General features: G+C 35.1%; 2 protein-coding genes across 4 annotated transcripts in view; one reads left to right on the top strand and one right to left on the bottom strand.

Moving 5' to 3' along the window:
- Nucleotides 1-8312, bottom strand: part of TMPRSS3 (transmembrane serine protease 3) — an 87195-nt gene extending 78883 nt beyond the window's left edge. The window contains exon 1 of one of the 2 annotated variants that reach the window (XM_027843598.1): nt 8267-8312. In XM_027843598.1, the coding sequence (XP_027699399.1) occupies nt 8267-8269 (3 nt within the window). In that variant the 5' untranslated portion in view covers nt 8270-8312. The remainder of the gene's footprint in view (nt 1-8266) is intronic. The other variant, XM_027843596.1, reaches the window with a different exon arrangement.
- UBASH3A (ubiquitin associated and SH3 domain containing A) overlaps nt 2689-14772 on the top strand; it is an 83637-nt gene continuing 71553 nt past the window's right edge. The window contains exons 1-2 of one of the 2 annotated variants that reach the window (XR_003567455.1): nt 2689-2920; nt 5713-5766. Coding sequence is in view for 1 of the 2 variants with exons in the window: in XM_027843595.1 (XP_027699396.1) it covers nt 2808-2920; nt 5713-5766 (167 nt within the window). In the remaining variant the exon portion in view is untranslated. The remainder of the gene's footprint in view (nt 2921-5712; nt 5767-14772) is intronic. The other variant, XM_027843595.1, reaches the window with a different exon arrangement.

Genomic DNA, 14772 nt, shown 5'->3' with positions numbered 1-14772 from the left:
TTTCTGTACCCAACTGTGTGTGCATGTCCTCTTCTCCTTTAAACAGTTCAGATGAGAGTGCAGTTCAAAGTCAGCCACTTCCCCAACCCCTTCCTCATTGTTAGTATAGACTTCTACTTGTGCGCCCAGAGTAAGTGAAGTAATTTTCCTTAATCTTCCTTTCCCCTCTATCACTAATGTGATATGTGATAACGTGAATCCCTTCCCCATTCTTCTCTTGATGTCATTGAGACATAATACATTGATTCTCAGGCCTTTTCTAATTAGACCCCCACTATGACCTCCTTTGATAATATAGTGTTCAGAGGGGACACATTATGCTCTTCTCATAATAGAATATAAGCAATTAAGCCTTGTTCAATCTCTTATTGTCATTCATTCATGTTTACCTTTTTATTTTTCTCTTCACTCCTATGTTTGAATTTCAAAGTTTCTATGCAGCTCTTATCATTTCATCAGGAATGCCTGGAAGACCTCTATTTCATTAAAAATCTATTTTTCTCCTGTAGCATTATGCTCAGTTTTTCTGGAAAAGTTGGTTTCTGTTGTTGTTGTTGTTGTTGTTGTTTTAACTGTGAGCCTATCTCCTTTGCCTCAGGAGGCAAATATCATATTCCAAACTCTGTTTCTTCATTTTGGGGGCTGCAAAATTATATGTGGTCCTGACTAGCTTCTCAGTGTTTAAATTCTTTCTGTTTACTTGCAGCATTTTTTCTTCGAATTGGAAGTTCTGGACTTTGGCTATAATCTTCTCTACAGTTTTCATTTTGGTATTTCTTTCAGGAGGTGACCAGTGGATTCTTTCTATTTCCACTTTGCCCTCTGGCTCTAAGACATCTGGGCGGTTTTCTTTTATGATGTCTTGAAATACGATGTTTAAGTTCTGGTTTTGGTCATGATGTTCAAATAATCCAATAATTCTTAAATTTTTTCTCCTTGATCTGTTTTCTAGGTATTTGTTTTTGCTCTGATATATGTTAAATATTCTTTTTTTCAGTCTTTTGACTTAGTTTTAATATTTCTTGTTGATTGGCTTCTATTTTGTCCATTCTAATTTTCAGGGAGTTTGTTGCTTGGCTAAGTCTTTGTACTTCTTGTGCCAAGCTATTTATTTCCTTTCTGATTCTTTCTTCCATGGAAATATTTTTCCTTCAACTCTGCTGTTTCATTTTTATTTAAAAATTTTTAAACTTTTTTTTTAACTCTTGCTTCATCTTTTCCAAGTATTCTAGTTTAATTTGTGCCCACGTTGTAGATGATTTAGAGTCATTGTCTTCTTCTCATTTTGTGTCCGGAGCATCTCTGTCATTTATGGTGTGATTCTTGTTTGTTTGTTTGTTTATTCATTCTTCTGATCTACTTCCTGACTTTCAACTTGATGTTAAGACTAGGCTCTACAGCACTTCAAGATCTGTGTTGCTCCTGCTGCTGCTTTCTTTGGGCATTGAATGCTGTATTATTTCAGAATGTCAGGGAAAGCTCAGGCTGGGTACTTGCAAACTTTCAGTGCTTCTTCAAGTGGTCTGATCCAGTATGCTGCCCATCCTGGTTTGAGCTTTGCAAGTCCTTGAACTGTCTTTAGGTCTGAGAAATAGTAGATGACTATAGAATTCAGCCACTATCATCTAGCTGGAAAGCTCTGCTGTTGCAGAGTGGCAGACGTCTCATTTTCTCTCTAGTCTGGGATTCCTGCCCTACTTAATCTTCTGCGGGTTTCAGGTAGAGCTAGAATCTGGACCGGAAATATTGCTAAGCTCCTGGGTCCAAGTCACCCAGCTGCTGCTTGCTTCTAAAATTGCTCCTTTTAGAACACAACTCAAGGACTACAACTGTTCCTTACCCTAGAATACCACCCATGTGTGATATCTTCTCCTCAACCTGCCCTTGATCTTTGACCTGGAACTGTGTAGGAGGTGACAAATTTGCCAGTTAGCACCTGCTCTCACACAGGTTTAGGCCCTGGATCAGGAGACACTTTTTGACCTGGTGCATTGCCTCTCCCTGTACTAGAATGCTCTGTACATTCTGGTTCTGATCAGATTTTGTCACCAGAGTCCACGGACCTCTGTGTATGTCCTCTGTGCTGCCCTGAGCTATAGAAATGACCCACTGTGACTTTTTCTAGGATTTCCTAATTTAGATTTTGTCTGATGAATTCTCTTGATCTGTTTGGAGGAGTTTGGGGGGAGGGGGAAACTCACTTACTTCTTACTACTCTGTCATCTTGGATCCACTCCAGAATGTTAACTTCTAAGATGATATGCAATATACATAAATTCAATCTTTCTTAAAAGTTAAAGTAATTCATTAAAAAGAAAAAATGTTTAATAAGAGATTGAATCTCAGATCTCAAATTTGTTTCATACCGTGAGAAACTGACATTTATTTTCATTCTAGCAAGGCCAATTTAAATCAACTCGCTATGAGATGACTTCCAAAAAAAAAAATAGAAATCATACCATAAACATGCAAGAAAAAAAACAAATCTGGAAGTGATTACTACAACCATTCAGTTGTCTTTCTTCCAAATAGGGTTCCCTGGCATGGGTGTGACTGAACAGTTAGACTGTCTATAGACTTGTTCAAGTAAAAGCATGTAGTAGGAAGAAAAAAAAGAGAGAGAGAGAATTCATATTACTTAAATGCCTAGAGGAAACCACCATCCTGCAAACAGGATGTCAACTTTGTCAGAGAGATCACAAGTAGATGTAGGGTTTGGTCTTAACCTCAGTCTCTCTTCTCTTATAAAACTAAATATACTGATTTTAGTCTGCCAGGCATATCTTTTTAACTTGAGGTAGCAAAGCATGGCTGCTAGAGAAACTCAGCTCTACACAAAGATCTCTAAGAAGCTTAAGGACCAAATTACCTTTCCTTTTTTGGAAGCACTTCTGGCTATGGGGTTCCCAGCACACACAGCGTGAGTACTCTTTTCTAGAAATTTTGTTTTTGATATGTCTGAAAGTTTGCCTTGGAGAACCTGAAACTTTAAGCACTTTGAAATTCAAGCCATAGGCATCTGTTACTACCACTCTGTCATTCTTGGCTTATATCTCAAGCTTGAAACTCTTCCTCCAGAAGTTTAACTGAATAGTAGACTCTTTGTTTTCTTTAAAAAGAAAACAACATTCTTTAACTTTTTTCAGAGGCAAATATTTTCAATACATGCTCTAGGAAACTCAGAACATCACAGAAATACTTTGCTTAGTGAAAATTACTACATGGAAGGTTTGTGTGTCAAGGAGTATTCCATCAATCAATAAACAATAATTTATTGAGTGTCTACTATACGACTCAGCAGTGTTGGAAATGCTAAGTTTTATTAACTACCAAGGTAGAGTAGTAAATAGGTTTGTGTATAGCTATATTTATTTGTGAATGGATCTATCACATGTGTCTTGGGTTCCTCTTTCATCATCTGCCATGTCAATATGCTTTCTGTCAAAAAGTCATATATTATTAACCCCCATTTTGCAGAAAAGAAAACTGAGGCATTGTTATCACCAATAATTCATTATTTATTTGGATACTATGTGATTCATTTAGATTAAGACTTCTGTGTTAAACTGACTTTAGGGTTTGTTAGGAAAAATATGTTTTCAAATCCATAATTACCAAGATAAAAGTTCTACAAATTTCATCTTTAGGGCACAAGGAAGTTTTGAGGTTTTGGTTAGGGACAATTTTTTTAAATTAAATCTTACCATTAAAACAGGATAAATTAAATGAAATAACCTTTGGTGGTCACATTTTTCTCCCTAAACTGAATTATGATCATTATCATTTTAATCATCCAAAAAAAGTTTTCTATGCTAAACAGCATGCTAAAAGAAGTAATTCATTTCAACAAACATTTCAATAACATTTCTCATTTGGACAACAAATAAGCCTCTCATTTTTGTTTTGGTTGTTAGTTGGGATAGTATAATTCGGCAAAGAATGGTTTCCAACATGGATGACATCTTTCTGTACCTCAGTAACAAATATCCTGACTTCAACCTTAATAACACTTAATAAGCATCTACTAGTATAGAACTCAAAGCACTTCTTGCAGAAAACATAAAAATAAATATTTAACATCTCAAACTCAACTTGTCCAAAATAAAACTCATTTTACCCCCAAAGCCCACCCCTTTTCTGAAATTTCTTCTTTCTGCCAAGGTCACACCATTTTTCTAGTTATCCTGGGTGTTATTCTTTACTCCACATTTGTTTGTCCCTACTCTACCCTACCACTCTTACCCCATCCGAAGTAATTGCAAAATATTGTCTTTTTGAACTCCCCAGGGATTCTTACATGTATCCCTTTATCTCTATTCTCATAGCCCTACCTTGGTTCAGGTCCTCATCACCTCTGGCCTAGACTAAAACTAAATTAGTCTCCCTACATTAAATCTCTCCTCACTCCAATGCATTTTCTACCCAGCTGCCAAAATGATTTTCTGAAAGCACAAGTCTGACCATGTCACACCCATAATTAATAAACTCCAGGGCCTTTAGGATAAAGCACAGATTCCTCTGATTGGCCTTTAGAGCACTTCACAACCAGAATCCAATCTACCAAGATTTTCCAACCTCGTATACATTATCCTCCTTCTTTCATTGCATGTTCTAGTCAGACTTTGGAAAAACTGATTTGTAATAACTAGAGATTAAGCCATAGTTTTCTGGAAACTAAATTCAATCCAAACTCTCATAGAAGAATGGTCTGACATTAGCTCAGAAGGCATCAGTGCCATTCTAGACCAGTGTCTGCACCCATCCCTATGGCTAGAGGAAAATGAAATTAATTTTCAGGGAAGATAAGGCTTTTGTAATTCATTCAGCAACTGAGTTTCCTAAAGAAAAGATTTGAGCTCTTTTTGGAATATTTATTGGCACAGGCCCTGCTTGCTTTTCAAGAGCTGTTGGGGTCAGATCAAAATGATATTAATGATAGCATATGTTGTTATTTGTGAAGCAGTATTCCCTCATTGAACAAAATAATTCTATAAATATAATGAATGTATTTTCAGGAGTTTAAAAAAAGAGTTGGGTGGAAAATCAACTAATACTTGGTAGCTTAATTGTATAGACTTTTATAATAATATGCTCACTGTGGAATTTATAATCTCTATAATAAAAAAATCTTGATTACTTATCATCACTTCCATACCACCTTCACTCTACCATCTTCCTCATATTTATTACATAAACAAGAACTATACTATATGCATTATAAAACATATGTATATGGGTGAGGATAGATACATTTTCATGAGTAATCACAGTGTTCTTTTAACTTATGATTCTCCATTTTGTGCCTCTCAAATTTTTTGTGATGTATTTTATGCTTATCAATTTGAATTTTTCAAGTACTATTTGATGAAATATTAGAATTTCCATGTGATTCCAATAATTAATGGAAATAATTATAGAATATATGAAAGCTAGATTATTCTGGAAAATCCAGAAATATGAAATATCTAAGTCTAAATGTGGTCATAGTTTCCATTTACATCCATCTCATTTTCTAGATTTTTAAATTTAGTTCTAAAAAAAAAACATGGCTTGGGGCCTAGATTTGATAAATAAGTGATTTCCCAATTCCATTTTGTTTGTGTCTTTAAAAGATTTAGTGACAACTGTAAGAGATAATTAGGATGTTCCTTATTTTCTTTCTAAGTTGTGTGGTTTTAAGTCTTGAGCTATATTCTATGTTGTTTTCCACAGACAAAAAGCACTGGCAGCTACAGGAAGAAGGACAGTAGAAGAGGCATCAGAATGGTGAGTAAATTTGGATTTTGTGTTGGCTTTATGACAATTCAAATGATTCTTCTCTCCCCCCTCAGAACTTCTATCTTTCAGCATAGTATTATTAAACTCAATTGCGTATGGGACTAGCCTATGTATTTAGAGGTAAAAATAAAATAAGCTATCTATCCAGTAAGAGTTAATACATATCAAATAGTAGATAGGTTAGAAAAAAAATAAAGTAGCTGGATTAAAAAAAATAGTCATTTGCATAGCAAAAATTATACTCAATTTTTGTTCTTTAAGAAAAGAAAATGTTAATCTATATGTTTCTTTTAGAATAGTTTTTATATCTATATACATAAGAAAGACATATAGATTTATAGTTTTCTTGTTGGAGTTAATTAATGTCAAGAAGAAAATTTATATATTCTAAATTATGCCCCTACTTAGCTACTTTAATCATTTGTGAAAATTTTTCTGTCATTCTTATTATGTCATTTTATTATGATCCAAAGCATATATGTGTGGATATGTGTGTGTGTGTGTGTGTGTGTGTGTGTATGTTTTGGATCATAATAAAGAAGGGTTCATATATGTTATATATATATGTATTATACACAAATATGTATATATGTGTACATATATATTCCTTTTGTGGTTTTTTCTTTCTCATTACTATTCTGAAGCTATTAAGCAGCTCAAATAGTTCATTTATTGATTCCCTATGCATTTTCTAAACATGCCATCACATTGCCTGAAAGCAGGAATAATTTTGTCCTTGCTTACCCATGTCTTTATTGAGAAAGCTTCTAGTTTCTGGCATTTTTTTTATCAGAAATAGTGCTAAGAACACAGACATATACATATACATGTATACACATTTATATATGTGTTTGTGATATATACATAAACATTTGTTTATTGATTTTGAAGTAATATATTCAAAAGGATAAGGATAAAAATTTGCACAGAGTTTATTTGGTATTGCATTATTAATAGCATAATTTGCAAAGGGGAAGTACTAGAGGTTTTCCTCCTACAAGCATAGAAAAACAAGGATATCCCCTCTTCTCTCTTTTATTAAAAGTTCTAGAAATGTTAGCTATAGTAACAAAATGAGAGTTGAAATTAAAGTATAAGCATGGATATGGAGATAAAATTATCTCTGTCTAAATAATCAACAAAGAAAATAATTGGCATGATTAATAGAATAGTAGCAGAATAAAAAATAAATCCACAAAAATAATCAATATTCACATACAGTATTAATAGTAGCTGGGAAGAAATGATACTAAGAAAAATCAATTCAAAAAAATACAGTTTATAAAATACCTGGAAATTAATCTATGCAGACATATGAAAGATTTATGTAAGTACAACTTACAGAAATAAAGGTAAACTAAAATAATTGGAGTAACAGCCAATGCTTGTAGTTAAGCCATATCAATATCATAAAATGATAATAATACAATAACTAAATTAATTTACAGATTTCTTGCCATACCAATCATGTTACAGTAAAGGATTAGATAAGTTGAGAACAAAATTCATTTGTAAGAAAAATAGGTCAAAATTTTACAGTGGAATAATAAAAAGTGGGAATGAAGGGAGCATTGCCTTACCAAGCTTCACACTATGTTATAAAGTAGTTATCATTAAAACTTTTTGGCTTCAAACTATACTACAAAGCCATAATCAAAAAAACAATTTGGTACTGGGTAAGAAATAGAGAGGTTGATCAATGAAATGGATTAAGTACAAAATATGTGGAAGTAAATGAGCACGGTAGCCTAGAGTTTGATAAACCCAAAGATGCCAGCTGTTGGGGCAAGAACTTACTATCTGACAAAACTATTGGAAAAACTAGAAAACAGTCTGACAGAAACTAGGTATAGACCAACATCTCACAACATATACCAAAAGAAGCTCCAAATAGGCTTGTGATTTAGTCAAATAGGGTGACATCATAGACAAATTAGAGGAGAATGAAAAAAAAAATACTTCTCAGATCTATGGAAAGGAGAAAAGTTCACGACCAAACAAAAGACAGAGAGGGTCACAGGACGTAACATGGATAATTTTGATTACATGACATTAAAAAGCTTTTAGACAAGCACAAATAATTAGAAGAGAAGCAGGAAAAAATCTTTGAAGCAAGTTTATCTAATAAAAGTCTCATTTCTAAGATATACAAGGAACTGACTCAAATTTATAAGAATAAGAGTCATTCTCCAATTGAGAAATGGTCACAGGATACAAATAGGCAGTTTTTAGAGGAAGAAACACAAGTTATGAATGGCCATATGAAAAATGTTCTAAATCACTTATTATTAAAAAAATAAAAATAACTCTGAGGTACTACATCATACTCATCAGATTGGTAAAGATGAAAGAAAAGGAAAATGACAAATGCTAAAGGAGCTGTGGGGAAACAGGTATACTAATGTTCGTTGGTAGAGTTATGAAATGATCTACCTGTTCTGGAAAGCAATTTATAACTATGCCTCAAATGTTATGAAATGGTACTTACCATTTGACCCAGTTATACTGCTACTGCATCTGTACCCCAAAGAGATGAAAGAAAGAGGAAAAGAACCCATATGTACAAACATATTTATAGCAGCTCTTTTGTGGTAGCAAAGAATTGGAAACTAAGTGGTTTCCCCCTAAATAAGGAAATGGTGGAACAAGTTATGATAGGAAGTTGATGAAGTACTCTAATTCTGTAAGAAATGATGAAGTGGATGGTTTCAGAGAAAGCTGGGAACGTTTGTATGAAGTGATGAAAGTGAAGTGAGCAGAACCAGGAGAACCGTTTTTACAATAACAACAATATTATGAAAACAAATTTAAAGGACTTAAGAACTTTTAACAATGCAATGACCAACTGTAATTGCATAGACTTTGTAATGAAATATGCTACCCACCTCAGATAGACTCATTGTTCAGATTGTGGAATATTTGTATGCACATGTACATATATACACACATATATGTATCTATGACCATGCTAATGGGAGAATTTGACTGCACATGTATTGGATTTTGTTTTTCTTGTTTAATCAATAGTTGGAGAAGGTGAGAGAGAGAATCTGGAGCTGAAAATAAAATAAAATTGATTTAAAAAATATTCAATCATGTTTTAAAAAAAATAGAAAAGTAAGTCAGGGAACAGACTAAATAAGCAAAAACTGGGGGAGGGGGAATGGGAAGGCTTAAAAGATATTAATCCAGAGACTGATAAACTCCAGAATATAATTTATTGAGAAATTTAACTTGAACTTCTGAGCAAACTGGAAAACCATTTGGCAAACATTTTATACCAGATACCACAATAAGCTCCAAGGCAGTACAACCCTAATACAGATAGTCATATTGTTTTAAAATTAGAAAATAGAACAAGATAGCTTTGGCTAGGGGAAAAATTCTTTTAAAAAATTTAACCACACCTAGGATGAATTGATCAAAAAATAGAAAAACAGAAAAGTTCAATTTTATAAAATTTAAAAGCTTTTGCAGAAGCAAAGTCAATGTAGATACACTAAAAAGAGAAACTATCAAGTGGAAAGATGATCTTTCAATCAAATCACAGTGATAAAAGACTAATAAATAAAATAAGAGACATAAATATACAACTGAGTCTTTCCTCTAATAGATAAGTTGCAAAAAGATATGAAAAAGTTTCAAAAGAATGAAGCATTATAGGAAAGCAATCTGAAAATCACTAAGAAAAATGTAAAAAAAAAATTCTTAGTGTTTGTCACCTCATACAGACCCAGGTCAGTACATTTCATTGATTCAGGCTTGTGGTTAGAATGCAATGAAATACCTTTAGACCATAAAATTCAATAAAAACAACTTAATAACAAATAATCAAAAGGATATAATTTCAAAGTTAAAAAATTTTCAGATAAATGTATATTCCCTTAGCCCTCCATATTTACCATGATAGTTGGCCACATTAGGTCAGAAAGGTATTCATTCTCACTGGTCACTGGAAATTATGCCAAACCTCCAACATTAATGCTCCATACACTGTGTCTTTCATGCCTAAAAGAGGTAAAAGTAATGATGATCTCAAGAACAGCCTTTCTGCCACCTTAAAGTGAAACCAAATAAGTCTACATAAAACAAAATCTTCTACAACAACCTAGAGCTTGGAGATATTGTCCCAAAAATCTTTAAAGGAACATTAAAATAATCTTAAAACAATACTAACATAACAGTGGGAAGCTAGGTACCACGGTGCCACTCCTTGAGTCAGGAAAACTCATCTTCCTGAGTTCAAATCTAGCCTCAAACATTCAGTAGCTGGGTGACCCTGGGCAACTCACTTAACCCTGTTTGTCTCAGTTTCCTCATCTACAAAATGAGCTAAATAAGGAAATGATAAATTACTTCAGTATCTTTGCCAAGAAAACTCCAATTAGGGTCATGAAGAGTCAGACACAACTGAAAACAATTGAACAACATCAAAAACATAAATAACACTGATGGGAAAGGTTAATAAATTTTAAATAAAATTTTTAAAAACCAAAAGCATAAGATAATACAATCTTCTAAAAAGGTACAACTCATGTGGTGAGGATAATTTGAAGGGCAATGTAGAGTAGATGTCCTGCTATTAAAATGAAAATGATGGCAAACAACGGCATCAGGAACATCAATGATACCTACAACACCACAACCAGTCCCCATAACAAGTTTTGAAAAGACAATTTCACTTTCTATATATCTGTAAAAAGCAAAGTGCCACAATAATTCCACACTTTAACCTTCCCAAAACTTTCATAAGAACTTGTCTAAGTCATCTTTGAAGAAAGGAAACCTGACAATTAAGAGGTAGTAAAACCTTTTAAATTGGACATTATAGAGAACATTTTGGTCCTACTGGTTACCAATCCCTATCATGAGTGAGGTAGATTTCCCTGTGATACTCCCCACTTAGTCTTCCCTGGCCGGTGGGTCCTCCCTTTGGGTACATGGCCGTAAGGAGACAAAATATGAAATCTATCCCCTATGACAGGCCTCTGAGAGACTCCTCCTTCTTTCTTCTGTGAGAGCTGGATAGCTATGTTCAAGTTCATTTCTCTCCTTGTTACCAGAAAGCAAAACTCTCCCAATAATGCTACATATTGTTCCCTTTAAGTCCTCACTGGAGGTTTTGCTGGCAGCAATGTGGAGGGGCCAATCAGTGCTAGATTACAATAAACAATCACAGACAGTTGGTCTGCCTTTTGCCACTATCCATATGAGTGCTGATTTTTCTGCTGAGGTGCTATTGGCATTGCGACCAATTCTGCTCTTTGCTCTCCTGGAGCCTGCTCAGTAGAGCCCTCATCTCCATCTGCCAGCCACTGCTGACGGGGTATAGCCCAGACCGGGACCTAATCTTCTCCTCTGTACCGTGGCCTTTATGCTGTCTTGTATGCAGCCAGTGTTCCCTTTGAGCCTTTCATACTTTGCTGGGTCAGAAGCTACAGAACAGAATGTCACTGTGACTTGCTGGTCCTCCATAGTTGGAATATGTTATGAAGTAGATGGCCTCTTTCTCTAATTAACTGATTCCTATAAGAACTTTCACTTTAAGGAAAAATCCCTGGTCAAATATGCTTTTATCCCTCTCCAGGATCTACTCATGACTCCTAATCCTGAAAGTGCACTCTACTCCTGGACTTCACATTGGAAGTATATGCCTTCCTGTAGCCCTTTGTTCTGATTGGCTGGTTCCTACCAGAATCTCCATTTTAAGAAAATTATGTTATCATTCCTCTCCAGGTTTCACTCTTGACTTTCCAGACTTTCTCTACCATGACCACATGAGTATCTCTCTCTCAGTGTCTCTCTCATACACACACATACACACACACACACACACTCACACACACACTTCTTTTGAGGTAAAAAAAAAACAGTTGGCAGTCATGGGCATCAAAGTTTCTCTTGTATGTTGAGTCTTATTTTATGAAAGAGTTAAAAAAAATCCTACTGCTATCTGAACCTTAAAACCTCCTTTTACTTTGCTAATTTGGAATTCACTTGCCCTTCTGAACTGGAAGTTTGGCTGAATCTGAACTCTGTCCCTGATGGAACATGTAAATGTGATAAAAGAGCCTTCCTTATTGCTATTTCTGTACTTTGTTTCCTTTGATCTTGGGGTTTTGTGTATTGTAAGCTCAATGTGAATTAACAGTGTGTCATGGCGGTCCAGAATCTGTCATCTTAGGCTACTTTAGCAGAGGCATAATGTCCAGAATGATAGAAGTGTTATTGTGCTATTTTCTGCCCTGATTAGATCACATCTCAAATGTGGTATTCAGCTCAAGATGCCATGTTTTAGGTTTAGGTTTGCTGTTTAAAAAAAAAAAGGCACTTATTAATGATTAGAGTTCTCCAAAAATAAAATAGGGTATCTCATAAGATAGTGGATTCCCCTTAACTTGAGGTTTTCAGGTAGAAACTGGATTACCTTTTGTTATGGATACTTTAGTGAGGATTCCTGGTTTGATCTGAGGTTCGCTTCAACTGTAGGAGGCACAGTCACATATCCAGGAGAGATTCTTAATCTTGTTCATGTGATTTAGGAGATGGTTATTTGCTCATATATATCTTCTCAAATGAAACATTTTTTTAGCTCAGTTGTGTCAAATTCACAAAAGTAAGTTTACTGTTGTCATCATGTGTGATCAAGAATCAGCCCATCTATAAAATAGCAAATGAGAGTCCCTTTGGTTAAGTGGGAAGAGCCAGGAACACTGAGCCAGGAGTCCTGGAGATGAGTCTCATCACTGCCACTATTAAGTTGCTTTATGGCCTCTATGGGTTTCAGTTTCCTCCTCTGTAAAAATGAGGAGATTGGGCTTGGTAGTATCTAAGGGTGCTTCTAGCTTTTAAATGTGTGTATACACTCCCACACTGACTCACAGTGAGTATCTACAAAGAAGAAATCTTGGTCAGGTACAGGTTGGGCCAGTAGGCCCCTGAAGTATTTTCTCAATTCTAAGATTTCTTACTTCTCTCATCTACACCTAGAGCTCTTCTCGATCTTTCTGGCCACTGAGGCCATTAGTGTTCTGCCTCAACTCAAGTAGAGCAGCCTTGTAAGTCTGAGTTCTCCTCTCTTTGCAAGTACCTGGTTTTTAACTGGATCTCCTTCTGATAGCTCTAACCCTTAGCCCTGGCCTCTCTTAGTTAACCCATTTCTGTTTTCTCCCCTATCTTATTGTACAGACCCATCTCCTTACTCCTCCTTATTGATCAACTGGGGCCCCAGTCCTCTTGAAGGAGTCACTAAACTCCTCTTATTCCCAGGACTGCTCAAAGAATGTCATAGAATGTTAAAGCTGGAAAGAACCTTAAACAACACTTGTGAGTGGCCCAGTGGCTAGAGCACTGGGCACTTACAAGCTATGCAACTCTGGGCAAGTCGCCCAACCTCTGCTTAGAACAAATGTTATTATTCCCATTTCACAGAGGAGCACAGTGATGCTTGGCGATATAAAATGACTCATCTAAGATCACATAGTTAATGAAAGTCAGGATACTGATTCAGGTCTACTAACTCCAAATCCAGCATGCTTATTGTTGTATCAAGTATGTTGTAGAGAAAGCTTCTGGAAGTGAATATTGAAAACTAAAAATAAATTAATTAATGAATTTTTAAAATTCTTGTTCTAATCTCCAATGATTTACAAATATTTGCTCTAGTGAGGGTCCAATAATGAACTTTGTGCCTATTGTCTGAAGTCTAATCCTTCTAAATTAGGAAAGGCTCAAAACCAGGATGGTCACAAAATGATGAGATCTTGGCTATTACCTCCTGTACACTACTAAATTAATACTGGATTGTGATCACTGTTGTATGAAGGATCATACACATTTAAGAAATTACTGATTTGAGACAGTGAGGTGGCAGAGTGGATAGAGCTCCACCCTTTGAGTCAGGAGGACCTGAGTTCAAATCCAGCCTCAGACACTTGACACTTACTAGCTGTGTGACCCTGGGCAAGTCACTTAACCCCAAATGCCTCATCAAAAAGCAAAAAAAGAAATACATATATTTGCAGTATGTATAGTACAATTACACTTCCTAGATTTCTTGGTCTTTTCATTTTTAAGTGATAATCTCTATTTCTCAGGATAGAAAATTCAGTAGAGTAATTCAGAAAGACCTTGAATTAAATGACATTCCATATTAAATGTAAAATGGTTTATGGGTTTATATAGATGTACTAGGTACAGAGATAAAATAAATATTAATGTATTTTTTAAAAAGGATATTGTAGAGTATATAAATTCATGTTACAGATGTTAGGCTAAATTGCTTCTAAGAGCCTTCAGAACTCTAAGATCCTATGATTCTATATTTAACACAAAATCATTATCAGAGTTGATTTACATATTTACTTCAGGCAATTATGGAAAGTCCAGTGCAATTCACAAAATTACTGAAACTTTAAATTTTAAGGGATCTCAAAAGTCATAGAATCTTAATCCATTCCTGCTTAGGAATTCCTTTTATGAGCATCCCTTGCAAGTTAGCACTGAAAACCTCTGGCAGTGGGTGTCAGTGAGTTAAGAGTGATGTCTACCCAAAGCATGTGAAGACTTTCCTGGGTGGAATGGGTAGATAAGAACAATTTGCTCCAAAAGCCATGGAGGTGGCTGAAGCAAGCACTGTGGAATGCTTAGGGCTTGGTCAGGCATCAGACACAAAGGCCATCTACTGTATCCTGGACCATCGCCAGTCATCCTGACTTTTGTCTTGCCATTGGACTTCAATGAGTCAGGAAAAGAGAGTGGGGCTTACAATTTTGCCTCACTTAAATCCAATTCATATGCAAGTCAAGATATCATCTCTGATGTCATTGGTCCTCTGAAAATGAAAGATGGTAACTCATGGGACCTTTGTCAGTATTAGGGTAGTTGGAGGGGAAAAATTATATGTATGTGTATATGTAGGTATAGATAGATAGATAGATAGATAGATAGATAGATAGATAGATAGATAGATAGATAGATAGATAGATAGATAGA

The sequence above is a fragment of the Vombatus ursinus genome, unplaced genomic scaffold, assembly GCF_900497805.2.
Source record: "Vombatus ursinus unplaced genomic scaffold, bare-nosed wombat genome assembly UNPS02014924.1, whole genome shotgun sequence".
Lineage (NCBI taxonomy): Eukaryota > Metazoa > Chordata > Mammalia > Diprotodontia > Vombatidae > Vombatus > Vombatus ursinus.
This window is presented reverse-complemented; position numbering and strand designations above follow the sequence as displayed.